Raw genomic sequence first — 17,088 nt, forward strand, 5'->3', positions numbered from 1 at the left:
AACTTGAGTCTCTTTCTCTTCCTCAGACACTTTAAAATCATAGTGGTGCAGTGTAATCTAGTCATTTGGCCGAAGTAAATGGCATTTTCAAATTTAAGACTTGGTATTTGTTGGCTGATCTGACGTGTTTGTGGCTGGCTGCAGTCGCTGCGGTAAAAGTGTTAACAGCAACAGTGCTGACAGACCTAACAGTGTTAACCTTGGGGGGGGGGTTGTTGCAGTCTGATGAAAATTATCCTAAGCAGAAGTACAAGCATTATAAATAAAAATAGAAATGTAAAAATCTAAATATCATAAGACTAAACAATTAGCACTTGTTTTAGTATGCTGAGTATGTAAGTGTGTAAAATATAAATGCAAGAAATATAGTAATAGACAATTGGCATGAATATGTGAATATTTAAATTACATAAATTAGTTATAATTTATTTCTGGGCGCCAAATGGTCTTATAAATAAAATATATGGGATATCGGGGTTTTCTCCTCCACAGCCAGCCTCCTCTGAGAGTAAACAGCTGACAGGAAGCCCGACCACTTTCACCGGAAAGGAGGAGCAGTTTTTATTGTCGCCTGCGAGCTGCTGTAATGGCGGTGTCTCGTCGCTCCTCGCAGCAGCAACAACAGCAGAGTACATTACAGTCTCCGCCGAGGAACAGCTCTATTTCGGGCGCCCCTCCGGCCTCTCCGCCGATGGCTCTGCTGACCTCGGCCGTCGGACCCCCGGAGAATGAGAGGGAGTGCAGCGGAGGGATCGAGATGGCTCTGGCCTCCCCGGACCTGCCCGCCCCGGTCCTAACGAGCAGCGCAAGCTTCACCACGACAACCTCTGGCGGCGGCAGCAGCAGCGTCTCCAGCCCCGGCTCCGGAGCCGCCAGCCCCACCGACGGTAGCAGCGGCATCGGCGGGGCGTTCAGGGAGTTGTTCGAGGCCTGTCGTAACGGAGATGTATCCCGAGTAAAGAGACTTGTCGATTCGGTGAATGTAAACGCGAAGGACATGGCTGGTCGAAAATCAACACCGCTTCACTTCGCTGCGGGTAACGATGAGCTAAGCTAACGAAACAGCAGCGTTATGTTTTGCATCGCTAGCTGTATCACGCTGAGACGGCTAGCTAGCTAATGTTGTGTTTTGGTTGACGTGCGTTTTGTTAACTTTAGTTTTTGTGGTTTGCTCTTATGATAACATACACGTAAGTTTATTATGTGAATTAACAGCATCAGTGGTGCTAGTCAGCTAATGTGACGCCGTCTAACGCAGTATTATTATCAAACAGACTGTTGACATTTCTCAAACTTAGCTAATCCCTCATAACATCAAGCGAGGCAACATAAAACGACCTCTAATTTAGTCAGGCTTTCACTTAAAAGGTAACTTTATTTTGTGTTGTTAAAAAATACAAAACAACGCAAGTGTTGGTAAGATATGTGCCGTTATATTTAGCATACATTCTGTGCTAGAGATAATAACAATTAATAGGCCATCAATTAAACGGTCGTTAGGAATTAATTAACGTGAAATTTAATCAATCAGGTTATGCAATGCTGTCAAAGTATATGCAACTTGTTGTGAAATAAGATTTAGGAAAATTCACATTTGGTATTGTTGAAAAACAAATCTTCTATTTTACCAGCAACCAAGTAAGGAAAAGGCTTATGATTTGCAACCTCATTCTGTAATATAAATCTATGTAATTAATGCTGTTATGTTAATTGTGGTTGGTGGTTATCTATATTGATGTTGATGTAACCAAATATAGAGGAGATGCTCTATTGAAATGCATTTTTAAACATCTTTCAGGTTTTGGCAGAAAAGATGTGGTGGAGCACCTCTTGCAGACAGGGGCCAATGTTCATGCCAGGGATGATGGAGGACTTATCCCCCTGCATAATGCCTGCTCCTTTGGCCACGCAGAGGTTGTCAGCCTCCTCTTGTGTCAGGGTGCAGACCCCAATGCCAGAGATAACTGGAACTACACTCCGTTACACGAGGCTGCCATCAAGGGGAAGATCGATGTTTGTATTGGTAAGGATCCCTGTCCTTTATGTTTAAGCACACGCAAACCTGGATGTTTGTTTGGTGTTTTGTTTTTTTTAATTAGACTGTTATAGTCTTATGTGTAATTAGTTGCAATGTAGCCTTGGTTTCTGAAAAGCTTGTCAGGTTTGTGTTCCCTGCCAACATCTTAGCTGTTTTTAATTATGATGAGTGTACTGTGTGACACAAAATTGAATGATTTAAGGAGAAAATTATAAGTTTGTCTATATCTGCAACTCTCTCATTCAGTGTTACTCCAACATGGAGCTGATCCAAACATCCGCAACACTGATGGAAAATCTGCTTTGGACCTTGCGGACCCTTCAGCCAAGGCTGTTCTTACTGGTCAGTCCCTCCCAGCTGATTATCGCTCACATGTACACTCTAGACACTTAACCCTCACTTTTATAGCGAACAGCATATGAATTCATAAAGTTGCAGCTGGCAGATAACCATCACGGAATGGAACCAGTAGTCAAAATGTAATGGTCAGATAGACTGCATTCCCACAAGACAAGGTACACATAGTGTTATATTTGCATCAGTTTGCCATGACCAAACCAGGTATTTTGCGATAAACATTGAAGGATAAGCATGACCACTACTTGGCCCTTTGCTTGTGGTTTTCTTAGTTTTTTTGGATGTCTTGGTGGAGCAGAGGCATGCAGCTGCAGCAAGGTGATTTATTGTCACCCTTTTTCTTTTTTTGCATCTTCTCTTTTGACAACCCTACTATTACAACAAAACTAAGTGTTAAAACTGTTCAACTTAGGTTGGTAGTCCTCTTCCATAAACCTCAGAATGCATCCATTTACAAAACAAACATAGGCAGTAATAGATCAGATGTCACATTTCCTGGAAAGTGTTTTGCATGCCTAGCGCTAATCAGAGTGTTTATTTTCATCCAGGTGAATACAAGAAGGATGAACTTCTGGAAGCAGCAAGGTGAGTATCAGTCTGACTGGTCATTGAACATATATTTTCCATTTGCCAGGTTCAAACAGCTGCATAGATTTCTGCTCATCAGAGTATGCACCTGCAGATTACACGTGATGTAAAACTCTTAAATCTGACCAGCTCAAAAAGTACTACTTAGTTTCATCCAGTGTTGCTGTGTCATCATCTTTAAATGCCTGTGGTATTACTTTTCAATTATGTAATCTCCATTTCAAGCACAGGGAATGGTGATTTTCATGGGAAATACTTAATGACACAAGTCTTTTCAACCATGTAATTACAGGAGTGGAAATGAAGAAAAATTGATGGCACTGCTGACTCCGCTGAATGTCAACTGCCATGCCAGCGACGGCCGCAAGGTAAAAGAGCCACTAGTACTGCACCATATCACACCAGCCAGATATCTGCAGTTACACCTTTGATACAACGTTGTGCAAGGTTGCAAAAACGTTATTCTGTATTTTAGAAGATGTTGACAAAAAATGAGAAGGTTTCTGAGTCACATTATGTGTGAGGAAATTAACCGTTTGATTATGGCTTGATTAGCTGGTGTGGTGCAGATGTAAAGGGGATTTAGGTCATTGGGTGTTAACAGGGACCTCCGTGCCTTTGACAAGCGTGTTGTTGATGCTTCTCTTTCTCTAATTATGCATGTGTGACTCATCAACGCATCCTTGAAATCCATTTGCTTCTGTTATAACGAACTTTAACTTTACCAAACTCATTTATCTTCTAGGTTTCGGCTTTCAAGTTTTCAGTTAAGGTTTTTTTTTTGTGTGTGTGTGTGTGTGTGTGTGGGTGTGTGTTGTCACATATAAATTGTTTCTTCACCGTAAAAAAACAACAACAACAACATTTGGATCCCGTTACTTCGGCTAGTTGATTTTGTATTCTTTTTGTAGAGCTTAAGTGGGCAAAGCACTCCTTTTATATACAAATATGTGTTTAATTTTTTTAAAAAAATTTTGTCTTGACAGCAATATTGTCTCTCCTTCCCCATAATGACTGTTCCATGCCAGAAGCTGGAGCAAAACTAGTTAGGATAATGAAATCTGTGTAGCAGTGTTTCCCACAGAATTTGAGTGTGGCAGGAGCTGATGACTGGGGGGTCCGTGAACATAGCGCAAGCAGAGCTCATTATGAGCCCTTTTTTTTTCTTCAGCCACAGTTTGGGGAGTTTGAGTTGTGGGATAGATAATTGATCTGTCAGTCTGTTTTTATGTAGATGGATGAGAGGAGCAGCTGCTGCAGAGGCAATTGGAAGCAAACTTGTAAACCCAGCAGAGTGAATGGTTAAGTCTAATTTTTCCCTGCACCTGGCATTCTGCTGCTCCGTGTGTGCCCAGAGTCCGCTCTGTGCTCCGAAACTGTGGTGCAGTGCATAACCAAACAGTGTATTTATTACAATAGCGCTCCTAACGAAGAATGATCTACCTACAAAAATATAATATCATTATGTGGTGGCAGGTGTTTTAACTGTGGTGGGCCACCCCAATTCAGTGAATGTGTGAGAAACCCTGATGTAGGTTTATTTCTGTGTCATTTCTAGTTTCTCTCCTTTGAACCCAGTCCATGTTATTGTAAACATTGATTCAATAATGATGCGGTATTTAAGGCATTCATTTTGTGTTTTTTATTTTATTTTTTTTCCTCTTTGTTTGGAAGTGGACTAGAAGGATAGCAGTACAAGGACACACTTTATGGAATGCATTAATTTTTGTATGTCAGCATTGCTAATGTAGGTTTAGGATTGTTTTTGCATTTTTTTTCTCATGTCATGTTAGGCATTGATGTACATATTCTCGCTGCTTTTGTCCATCATGCATTACTTTTCCCAGATATTACTGACACATTTCTTGTCATATCTTGCAAAAACAAAATTTTTTGTAAAAATCTTTACTTTTACCAAAAACATTATAACTTACAATAATGGTTATCACCAGCACCATGTCACTAACAGTATACCAGCACTTGTCCATTGCATTCATTCCTAACCATATCTTCTTCCACAGCAGTTTAAGTATTAGTCCTTATCCCCCTGCTTTGCAAAGTTTGCATGATCCGTGCCAGTATGCCAGTTTAGATTTGTTCTTAGATTTAACCAGCGGACACCATTAACCAGTGCTTGACTATTCACAAAGACATGGGTAAAACCAAGGAGAAGTCGTCACACTCTCCCTTCAGCCAATTGTCCTCTCTGCCCTGGTGTCACATTTTATCTCGAACCATGTTTGATGAATCAAACGGTGATTTATAACCAGGGCTTGTGTTTCACTGACTTGAGCAGGAAGAAAAGAATTTCTGTGAAAAGAAAGAAAAATACTGTCATTTTGTAATTTTTGTTTCGTTTTGTTTTCCGTGTGACTCTGGCAACATTTGTCGATCAGTCAACATCCCAAAAAATGCTGGTAAGTTGACCTTGATAACGGCCACTTGATTGATGCACTGTTGTGATTTCTTTTTTTTATTTCTTTTTAATCCATTGTTTTTATTTGACCAATAAGCTGGCTGTCACTTGTTAATTGCACATCATGGACCTGGGTGTGACGGGTCACTCATGTATCCTTACCCTGATGCTCCTCTGTGCGTGTGCGCGCGTTTGTGTGTGTGTGTGGCATGTGATTGAGGAAGTGAGCGAGTTGGGTTGGTGTCATGGTGATGACTCATCTTTTTTTGGATTTGGAGAGGAGCTCACAATGTCCACTGCCTGCTTTCTTCAGCGTCTGTCCTCTCCTTGCACACTCACCCACACTATTCCAACTTTCAATCACTTGCTCTTCAGTCAGTATCTGATTTTGGCTTTTGTTTTTACTCATGTTAATTTATTTTTGATGATCACTCATGCATGCCTGAAGGCCTGCCCCTTCTGCATTTTGTCAAGCGAATCCTGAGTACGTGTCTGTGAAATTTTTGTCTTCATCACGTTCCCTGTTGGAACAGTTGGTATGCAGTAATGAATGGACTACATTTCTCACCTGTCATTCTAGTGCTATGCTACCCTCCATGGTAATGACTTTGGATTGCTTTTGATTGCTCGTGTCATCCCACACTGAACGATGCCTCCATGATTCGACTCTCTAGTCCATCTGATTTGATCACCGTGGCTTGAGATCTAACAGTTGGCCTTTTCAGATTTGTATTAATATCACTGCATGGAAAATGAAATGAGTGACATATCCCTTCTTTTTGATTGTAAGCTTGACCTGAGCTAGACGTTTGAGTAGAGAACAAATGCCACCTTAGCTTGACTTGAAGCTTTGCTTACACTAACGTTTATTTTTCCTCGGCTGAAAAAAAAGCCATTTGATTTGATCCTCTAATAGCTTGCAGAGATGCACTCTCAAACACTCAGCCTGCTTTTTGTAGCTTCCTTGCATCCTGTTACAGTTGGGGTTCGATAGTGTTTCATCAAACCTGGATCCAGTATGGAATCCTCTTATTGTATTTACCACAATTTCAGCTATAGAAAGAAACAGCACTTAAAAATAATTGAATATTTATAAACCAAAACTCAATGGTGGACATTTAAATAAGTAATATTTGCCACATTTTGTTTTCTGTTTGTCTAAATGACTACCTGATTGCCCTATATTCCTAATAAAAGAAAAAGAGGATGACTTATCAAATCCAGGAACAAGCTATCGTCACCCAACTGTAATTCCTGCGCAGCCATTTTGAATTTTTATAGTCTAACAATCGCAATTCTTTCTTGTCATCTAACTCCATAAAACTTAATTTTAAACTCCCAAGACGGAAGTATATTTTTATTTTGCTGACATTGTCAAATGGCAGTCGATGTAAATGAGTAATGAGGTTTAAGTTGCTTGTTGTCACTCACTCAGGTCAGACAGTATCGACAGCAAATGAACTTTTGTCGCTGGATTTGCCCTCAAACTTCATTGACCTTGCATCATCATATCTACCATTCATCTGCAACTCACCGAGCATAGCCTGCCGTAGCACAATGCTTCTGGCCCTAATCAGCCGCTTGCTCTGTGGCCATCGAAGGCAGCACACACACTGAACATGACGACGATCCACGTGTGCTAACAAGCTGTCTTCTCTTACAGTCGACGCCCCTCCACCTGGCTGCTGGCTACAACCGGGTCCGCATTGTCCAGCTCCTGCTCCAGCATGGAGCCGATGTTCACGCCAAGGACAAAGGGTGAGGCGCTTTTTCATAAAAAAAAACACTCAAACACTTAATTTGCCATTGAGTCATAATTTAGTGAGTGTGTTTTCCTTGCAGTGGCCTGGTTCCCCTTCACAACGCCTGCTCCTACGGCCACTTTGAGGTCACCGAGCTTCTGCTGAAAGTAAGACCCATAAAAAGGTTTCTCTCTCAAACTTGTCAAGATACTATTGGACATGTGGCAGCATAAATATGCATTCATACACAGTTGAATATAAAGAGTACCTTTAGACGATGAGATTTTCAGAGTAAAACCACCTTCATCCCTGTGCATTTATGCAAGTGTGTGTTATTTGTAAGAGAAGATTCTGACAGGAACTTGCTTTTTTTTCATCAAACTTTCTCTTCGAACTTGTTGGCTGCTTTGTAATATACTGTATTATGAAAATTCTGCTCCATCAGTTTGCTGGAACAAAGAATTTAACATTGACCACTTTCAATAGGAATTAGAATTAGAAACTAATTAGGAGCAAGGCATGAAAACAAACCACTCAAATCAGAATTTTCAATGTTTTAATAATGTGACATACTGAAATCTGGGAAGTTAACCTTCTGAACACATTCTGTGCTGTTCTCTGCAGCACGGAGCCTGTGTGAACGCCATGGACTTGTGGCAGTTCACTCCTCTCCACGAGGCAGCGTCCAAGAACAGAGTGGAAGTGTGTTCCTTGCTGCTGAGCCACGGGGCCGACCCCACCCTGCTGAACTGCCACAGCAAGAGCGCTGTGGACATGGCCCCCACTCCAGAGCTTAAAGAAAGACTCACCTGTGAGTTCTTTCACAGTCAGTCACACAGCATACACATAGACATGTATGCGCACAATGATGAATGGAAAATCTTTCACTCACACAATATACATTATAGGCTCAATACATAAGCATTAGCTGTTGGCTGCTCAAAAAAGTAATTTTCCTTTTCCTCCCTTTTCTCTCCCATGTATAGATGAGTTCAAAGGTCATTCGCTGCTGCAGGCTGCCCGGGAGGCAGACATGGCCAAAGTGAAGAAGACGCTGGCTCTGGAGATCATCAGTTTCAAACATCCTCAGACCAACGAGACCGCTCTGGTCAGAATCAAGCCTCACTACTCGTTTCAGGGCTCAACATCATGTTTACATTTGAGTGCAGTGTGGAAATTAAAATCACTGCTCATCTTGACAAAAATTCACCTTGGAAATTAAAAGTGATCCTGCTAGCAATACTCCAATGACTTATGATGTACAGCCCGTTAGTTTTATGTGATTGGCCACAGATGTAGCGATGTGGCATTTTCTCTTAACTTTTGTCCTGGGCTGGCTGGTCAAAATTCAAGTGCATTATTCTAATGTTGTGTATTTTAGCACTGTGCTGTGGCTTCCCCCCACCCCAAGAGGAAGCAGGTGACTGAGCTGTTGCTGCGTAAAGGTGCCAACATCAACGAGAAGAACAAAGAGTAAGTCTGCAACATTTAGTTTTTACATGTAAGAAATATTTTAAACTAGACAATTACAGTGATTATCAACTCATTTAACTTGGAGGCATAGCTAAGTTAAGGTCTTCCACATAGAAAAACATTAAAAAAGAGAAAAATGGCATCAAAAGAGAAAGTTTACTGCATGTTGAAGCAATGGTATCAAAAAGGTGATAACTAGCTAATAAAAATTGATCATAAAATTAAAAAAAAAAAAGATAACTTTCTGTCTTGTGACTTTCAGCTTCATGACACCGTTGCACGTTGCTGCTGAGAGAGCTCACAACGATATCCTGGAGGTGCTGCAGAAACATGGAGCAAAGGTCTGTTTGTTTAGTTTTTAGATTCCGTTCTGTCAATTATAAAATTATATTTGAAAGGATTTAAAAGTATATGCTGCTGAAACGTCCCCTCCTCTGACTGCAGGTTAACGCTGTGGACACACTGGGTCAGACAGCTCTTCACAGAGCTGCGCTGGCTGGTCACATCCAGACCTGCAAGCTGCTCCTGAGCTACGGGGCCGACCCCTCCATCGTGTCTCTGCAGGGTTTCACCGCTGCTCAGATGGGCAACGAGGCCGTGCAACAGATTCTTAATGGTAATCACACCCACCGCCACTCACTGTTTAACATTGTCTGCTTTTTTGGTTTGATCTTTTAAAGTTAGAGACTGAAAATCCACTCCGACAGCACTTCATGTCCTTGCCCAAGATGAGGCAGAAGTCTACAAATCTTGTGGGAATTTCAGTGCTCAAGGCTCTTTTATAACTGTCTTCAGATCTGCCAGGTTTAAACCTAGGTGACAGGATTTCATTTGATTTTTTTTTTTTCCTTTTTTCATTCCAGAAAATGTTCCCACACGTAATTCTGACGTGGACTACAGATTTCTGGAGGCAGCCAAAGCGGGGGATCTGGACACAGTGCAAGTAAGTTCACTATTTCCATGGTAGTTTTTGTACCAGCAGCATTGTTTGGTTTTTAGACACGGCACCTGTTTTTATTTATAGTTGGAGACTTCTTTTCAGTTGCCGATTTGGCAGCAGCAAACATTACTACATAATGATGCATTATTATGATAAAATCATCATCTTACACTGTGACTGGGGCAGTTTTTTGTTTTCCTGAAGAATTTTAGCACTGACATTTCAAACACACTGGCAGATCTAGCAGTGGCTTACAGCTAACTGTGAAGGCACCATTTTAATTGTTTTGTAAACCTGTTATTACACCACTCAGTGATTTGCTAATTATCTTGTTGTCTTTTTGTTTGGCAGCAACTTTGCACTCCACAGAATGTAAACTGCCGGGACTTGGAGGGCCGCCACTCCACTCCTCTCCACTTTGCAGCTGGTTACAATCGAGTGGCTGTCGTTGAATACCTGTTACACCATGGAGCCGATGTCCATGCCAAAGACAAGGGGTGAGTTCTCTTGCTGCCATTTTAACCATCTGTGGGTTATATAAAAAATTCAATGAATGAATTAATTAAAAATGTTTGATTCTTTGAGATACTAAGGATGTTTTTCTTCTATAGCCATGCAATAATAACTATTTATACAGCAACTTTTAAAAACTGAGTTTACAAAGTGCTTTGACAAAAAAAAGCAAGGTAGAAGCAAGACACCCCAAAGGGAATATAACAGTAGAGAGCCAAACAGTAAGCAGGAAGATAAACAGTAAGTAGAAAGTCAAATAGTGAATGTCAGTGATAATTTCTATTTGATTCTTATTTTTTATGTTTTAGCACGCATAAGAAGAAAGTTTTAACTAGGTAACACATCGTGCTTCTGGAGGGTTTTAACTTGTGTTTCTCACTCCTGCAGCGGTCTGGTTCCCCTCCACAACGCGTGCTCCTACGGTCACTATGAAGTGGCTGAGCTGCTGGTCAGACACGGAGCTTCAGTCAATGTGGCCGACCTGTGGAAATTCACCCCGCTTCATGAGGCCGCAGCCAAAGGCAAATATGAGATCTGCAAACTGCTGCTTAAAGTGAGGATCTGTCACATGCATTACTTACATGAATTGGTGTCCTGTGTTATTATCTTGATGATCATCATGAGTGGAAAATACAGAATTTTACTGTGAAGCCACACAGTCTCATTTATTAAACATATACATAAAATAGTGTAATAACAAACTACTTTGTTCAGCACGGAGCCGACCCATCCAAGAAGAACCGTGACGGTAACATGCCGCTGGACATGGTGAAAGACGGAGACACAGACATCCAGGACCTGCTGAGGGGTGATGCCGCCCTGCTGGACGCTGCCAAGAAAGGCTGCTTGGCCCGAGTCCAGAAACTCTGTTCCCCAGAGAACATCAACTGCAGAGACACACAGGGGCGCAACTCCACACCACTCCACCTCGCAGGTAATCAACACGAGCTGCTGTGACATGTTACTGCTACTAACACACACCTGATGTGAACAATTTTTTGATCTTTGTCTAGTTCTCTCCTGAAATGTTAGAAAGGGAAAAGCTTTCAACATTGCCTCACAGGCTGTATGTGCTTTTGTTTTTTGTTTTTTTTTCTTTCTATCTGCTGAACTGTCTGTGTTTCAAAAAGAGGAGTTTAGATGCTGTAGTTAAGCAGAATGTAAAAAAAAAAAAAAAAGCATTTTCACGCTCTAATTACTGTTCTGTTTCCTCAGCTGGGTACAACAACCTTGAGGTGGCAGAGTATCTGCTGGAGCATGGAGCTGATGTCAATGCCCAGGACAAAGGAGGCCTTATCCCTCTTCATAATGCTGCTTCTTATGGGGTCAGTCTCAACAACATGAACACATTACTAATCAAACTCAGATTCTGTGCATTGCAAAAGCTTAAAGGTACAGGAAACCAACTACATTTTTAAAGAAAATCATATTTGTTATGGTAGTCTTGCCGCAAGCTCAGTAACTGTTACTTTGCTGTTTCCATTCATTTATGTCTCTGTTGTGTAGTTCAGAGAAAGAGACGGTCTTACCCTCTGTCACCTCTCTTCCTTTTTAGCATGTGGATATCGCAGCTCTGCTGATCAAGTACAATACCTGTGTGAATGCTACGGACAAATGGGCTTTCACACCACTTCATGAGGCGGCCCAGAAGGGTCGCACGCAGCTCTGTGCGCTGCTGCTCGCTCATGGAGCCGATCCCACAATGAAGAACCAAGAGGGCCAAACAGCTCTGGATCTGGCCACGGTAACAGCTTCTGTCAAAACAGACACACATTGACAGCTTGGGAGCAACCACTGTAAACTTAGTTCATATGTGTGCAAATTTTGTTTGTTAAAATACATTGTAAAATAGAAAAATGTTTCACTTTGTAGCTCTCAAGTTACATTGAGCATCATACTGCTACTTGTTTTTGTTCATTTAGGGCCCCAAACTGATCACTTGACTGGAATGATAGAAACGAGAATGTACAGTGAATTACTTTAAATCAGGCTCCTTTCAACTAGTTCTTCTTTGCCATCGCTGCAGGCTGATGATATCCGGGCCCTGCTGATGGATGCCATGCCACCAGACGCCCTGCCTAGCTGCTTTAAGCCGCAGGCCACAGTGGTCAGCGCTTCGGTCATTTCCCCCGCCTCCACACCATCTTGTCTGTCGGCCGCCAGCAGCATAGACAACCTGGCCGGACCGCTCACTGAGCTGGCCGGCGCTGCTGCCTCCGGGTCCTCCGGAGTGGCAGACGGAGCCACAGGCAGTGACCGCAAGGAAGGGGAGAGTAAGTTTACTGAATAGTGGTCAGTTTACCCAGAAGAATATGGATATGGAAACTTTTTGGGATTTTTACGAGGAAAATGTGCACGAACCTTGTTTGTCATTGGTGGATGATTTTTCATTAAACTCTTAACGCCCTATTTTCCACAGTGGCCATGCTGGACATGAACATAAGTCAATTCATGAAGAGCCTGGGTCTGGAGCACCTGAGGGACATCTTTGAGAGAGAGCAGGTCAGCTATTTTAAAAATGTTTAATACATCCAAACACTCATGCAGTAGTAGTACCAGTATTTGATTTCAGGCAATCCCAGGGTCTAGAAAAACAGTTAAGTAGTTGTTTTTTTAAAAATCTAATTTAGTTCCCAGACAAACATTCAACTGACTGGCAGACACTGAGATGCATTTCTATGTAGTGTTGAGTTGTGTTAATATCACAGAAGAGATCTGTTCAACTCTGGTTATTTGTGAAAATGGCTGGTAGTTGGAGCCAACACACCAACAACACAATAGTGAGTTGATTTTAGTGGTTTGCTATATTATCTCCTCTTTCCAGATCACTTTGGATGTGCTGGCTGACATGGGTCACGAGGAGCTGAAGGAGATTGGAATTAATGCCTATGGTCACCGACACAAGCTCATCAAGGGAGTTGAGAGGCTGCTGGGCGGCCAGCAAGGTAAGGAGGCGTCTTTGTGTTTTTGTTAACAATCGCCTAAAAAATGATAGCGTACTGTGCTGTCTGTAACAGTTTGTTCTTGAACTGCACTACAAGTTTTCATCAAAGAGAGACATTTTCAAACTAAAAAGCAAAGTCAGAATTAGCGTGACGCTCCAGAGGAAAGATGTTTTACTGTTAAACACTAGATAGTCGTTGATTAACTTTGTTGTCGTTTTTCAGGTGGCAACCCCTACCTGACATTCCACTGTGCCAACCAGGGCACCATCCTGATAGACCTCGCTCCAGACGACAAGGAGTACCAGTCTGTGGAGGAGGAGGTGAGTCCACTTCACTTTCTGTTTTTGGTGTGTTTTAACAGCCGTGGTCAATATCTCTAGGAACAGTCACAGTTTTATAGTTTAAACAGGTATTAAATATCTATGCAAAGGATTTTTCGCTCTGATTGGGCACAACATTTTGCATCTCCTACCTTACAAAATGTTTATATTCAGTCGTGGTGCTTTACACATCATCTGCACAAGTAAGAATGTTTGATTAATAAATTGAGAAGCAACAGCAGCTTTTGCTGGTGGTAAGTAATAGTTTTCCTGTTTATAAAATCCTGGTGTTTTTGTTGTGTGTCCCCTCAGTTGCAGAGCACCATCAGAGAGCACAGAGACGGAGGCAACGCTGGTGGTGTGTTCAGCAGATACAACATCATCAAGGTCTGAACCAGGAATCTCTCTGTACTCTCTGTTTTAATAACCCACGCAACACTGAACAGACGTTGAAGGGACTATTTCTTTGATATTAAGGAAAACTGATAACACCACCTGACCCGACGGATGACTCAAGATTTATTTTTTGACGCCCAACATCGTGTTTGATACATGTCATGTTTTGCCCCACAGATTCAGAAGGTGGTAAATAAGAAGCTGAGGGAACGTTACACCCACAGGCAGAAGGAGATCGCAGATGAGAACCACAACCATCACAATGAGAGGATGTTGTTTCATGGTAACCACACCCACTGTCACACCATCTGTTTGCTTTGTGTCAGCATCCGGCATTGTTTGTCTATTTTGAGTTTAGTTATTTAAAGACTTTCCCTAACTCAAGTTTCTTATTTGTCAGACACATACTTGTAATTATGTTATTATATCTGTCACTGTTGGCACATCTTACTTCAGGTTCCCCGTTCATCAACGCCATCATCCACAAAGGCTTCGATGAGCGCCACGCTTACATAGGAGGGATGTTTGGAGCAGGTATCTACTTTGCAGAGAACTCCTCAAAGAGTAATCAGTACGTCTATGGCATCGGTGGAGGCACAGGCTGCCCAACGCACAAAGACCGATCCTGCTACCTGTGCCACAGGTAACTCTGACTTGACAGGAACCAAGACTGTCAAAGTTTAACTGCAGTTTCAGACCACAACAATGTTTTTTTTTGTTTGCTTGTTTTTTTTGGATGTTGTTGTTTATTTTATTTTTGTTGTCGTTTATTTCCCCTTGTGTGCCAGAGAAACAAAGAAATATACACTTTCTACACTTTTTGAGCTATTTCAAAATCATTCATCCCTTCACTGCAGTATCTTATAATGAACACAAATTTAATTATTGGCATTTATTTAAATCAAAGATTCCATTTTACTATACGACATTTGAAGACATTATGATAATTTCCCTTCCCCCAGTACTCATTTTTACCAAAGAGAGCTTGAAAGCATCATAATGTGACTCAATGCAACCTTTCATCAGCAGTTAGTTGATGACACTGGCTGCTTAGAGCTAACATTAACTGGCCCTCCTCCTGCTAAATTGTACAGATTATTTTTTCATATATACAGTATTATTAGGGAAACCGTAGAGAGCATCCCCAACACGTCGATTGTGATTTTACTGCTTCAGATCACAACAGGATGCAGTCTGAAGCCCTGCTTTTTAGCCTGCGCGATATTTTATTTTCTAATAGGCTGATGGCAGTCACCGAGGCACTATACTGATGTGCAGCCAGTAAATCAAGGCATTTGTACCCATGTGTTCCTCATCAAAGTGAAGGTTTCATATGCAGTATTGTGAGACACTTGTGTCTGACCCATCTCCTCTTGCCTGCACCCTCAGGCAGATGCTGTTCTGCCGAGTGACCCTGGGGAAGTCCTTCCTACAGTTCAGTGCCATGAAGATGGCCCACGCCCCTCCAGGACACCACTCAGTGATCGGGCGGCCCAGCGTTAACGGTCTGGCCTACGCTGAGTACGTCATCTACAGAGGAGAGCAGGTAAAAATGCAAACCACCAATTTCTTCCTGTATACCCTTTATCCTTTATTGCACGACTTTGTTGAGTATTTGATTCTGATTGGACAATTACAGCATTCTACAATCAGTTATTTCTGATAAAAACATTGCTGCTATGAACAACAAACCAATACTATGGACATAATTCTTATCATAGATGCTTCGCGGAACCAATAAAACAATTTTTTGATCAATGAAATCACTTTTAAATCAGTATTTTGTGTCACATTATTTCTTTAGTAAGTAGCAATATAATAAATGGAATAATGTACAGCGAGTGGGTCATTATTGTGAAAGGTTTATTTCGCAGTAATCACCCGCTCATTGAACAGTATTTCTTATATAACATAAGTAAAAAACACAATAAAGACCTGCTGTATTATGTCGGCTGATGTCCTGCTATATTATTCCTTCAGGCGTACCCAGAGTACCTCATCACCTACCAGATCCTTAAACCGGAGAGTGCGGCCCAGTCTGCTGCAGGAGCTGAGCAGAAGTCGTAGTTACTTTAGGTCACACACACACACACACACACGCACACAAGGACTCGATGCTCGTTATTTTCTCCTTTGTATTGCAAATGCCTAAACACCTTTTATTTACGGAACACATTTCCAGTCTCCTGTCCAGTAGAACCCATGGTGACCAGTGCTTCATGAGCAGATATGCTGTATAATACTCTCCCACCCGTGTTGATGACACAATTTTTTTTTTTTTTTTTTTTTTTTTTGCATTGGCTGCATGTTAACACAGAAGCATGTACGGCCCAATAGCGTGCGTGGGTTAGTTCTTTACCTCCTCACCAATCAGGAGGATGCCTGTAGAGACTTAAAATTATCAGCATTAACAGTTTGCCACTCTTTGTTGTCTCATGCCTTGTGACTGTGCAGAATCACCAACCTCTCGCTTCTTAACACACTGTCACACACACACACACACACACACACTGTCTCACTGTCAGAGCCTGAAACCTGTGGACTACTACTGCCCCACCGCATCTGGGTTCATCCTGTATAGAATGGCCTCTGGTAACTGTGATTTTAATGCTAACTTAGAACACTACCAAACAGGTAGCAGTGTGTTGTTGCTATGCTGTAATGCTGACTCTGCAGATTTTCACCCCAATGACACTACAAACACTGAACTGAAATGTTTTTAGTGGTTTTATTCAGGGCCAGACAAGCTTGATAGAGAAAGGGCTCTCTGTCAAATCACAGAAGTTGAGACTATTTTATTGTCATTTACAATATCAATTTGTATGAGAGAAGACGTGCACGGTAACAAAGCTCAAATGCAACGTAAGGCATCATAATTACACAATCATAAACTAAAAGCGTGGATGTTGTATATTAAAAGCATTATGTATATGACTGTGCTTCAAGACAGTAGAGTCAGTAAACGCTGAAATGTGCTTGTGATGCCTTACAAGTTAACACCCGATAGCCAACGAACTCAACACAGCACCCCTTCTGTCGCCATGGTCTTACTCACAGACATCCCACGCGTAAGGATTTGCACTTTTACATAGAAGCCTATTTAAGTTATTTTGAATTTAAATTGCGAATTTTTCGGGAAAAAAATATTTGTACAGGTTGTGTAAATGGTTGTGTATAACTGTTGCTGTTTAACAGTATGTTAGAGTTCAACTGTAAATGACATGAATTTTCCTTTCATGCCTTCTTGATTCTCCCAACTTTTTTTTTTTAATAAATGTCCCATTAACAGCTCCTTGTGTTTGTTTATTTTAAAATAGTGTCAAAATCAAAAGACTTGCAACTCAACCTGGTCTTTAATAC

The 17,088-nt window shown here is 41.5% G+C and overlaps 1 protein-coding gene across 2 annotated transcripts; it reads left to right on the top strand.

The window, feature by feature from the left end:
• The first annotated feature begins 563 nt into the window (after positions 1–563).
• On the top strand, positions 564–17,012 carry LOC121944643 (poly [ADP-ribose] polymerase tankyrase-1-like). 2 transcript variants are annotated; one of them, XM_042488505.1, is made up of 28 exons: positions 564–1,037; positions 1,799–2,023; positions 2,285–2,380; positions 2,944–2,980; positions 3,276–3,351; positions 5,380–5,400; positions 7,063–7,157; positions 7,242–7,308; positions 7,766–7,952; positions 8,128–8,249; positions 8,523–8,614; positions 8,877–8,955; positions 9,059–9,230; positions 9,478–9,557; positions 9,906–10,051; positions 10,455–10,620; positions 10,782–11,001; positions 11,283–11,392; positions 11,623–11,811; positions 12,094–12,340; positions 12,487–12,569; positions 12,892–13,012; positions 13,235–13,332; positions 13,645–13,719; positions 13,906–14,011; positions 14,185–14,371; positions 15,118–15,274; positions 15,709–17,012. In XM_042488505.1, exons 1-28 carry the CDS (start codon positions 587–589, stop codon positions 15,793–15,795), a joined length of 3,792 nt encoding a protein of 1,263 aa, XP_042344439.1. In that variant the 5' UTR covers positions 564–586; the 3' UTR covers positions 15,796–17,012. The 2 variants fall into 2 exon arrangements, with proteins under 2 accessions (XP_042344439.1, XP_042344440.1); XM_042488506.1 differs by lacking the exon at positions 5,380–5,400.
• The last annotated feature ends 76 nt before the right edge of the window (positions 17,013–17,088 follow it).

The sequence above is a fragment of the Plectropomus leopardus genome, chromosome 6 (assembly GCF_008729295.1).
Source record: "Plectropomus leopardus isolate mb chromosome 6, YSFRI_Pleo_2.0, whole genome shotgun sequence".
Classification (NCBI taxonomy): Eukaryota; Metazoa; Chordata; class Actinopteri; order Perciformes; family Serranidae; genus Plectropomus; species Plectropomus leopardus.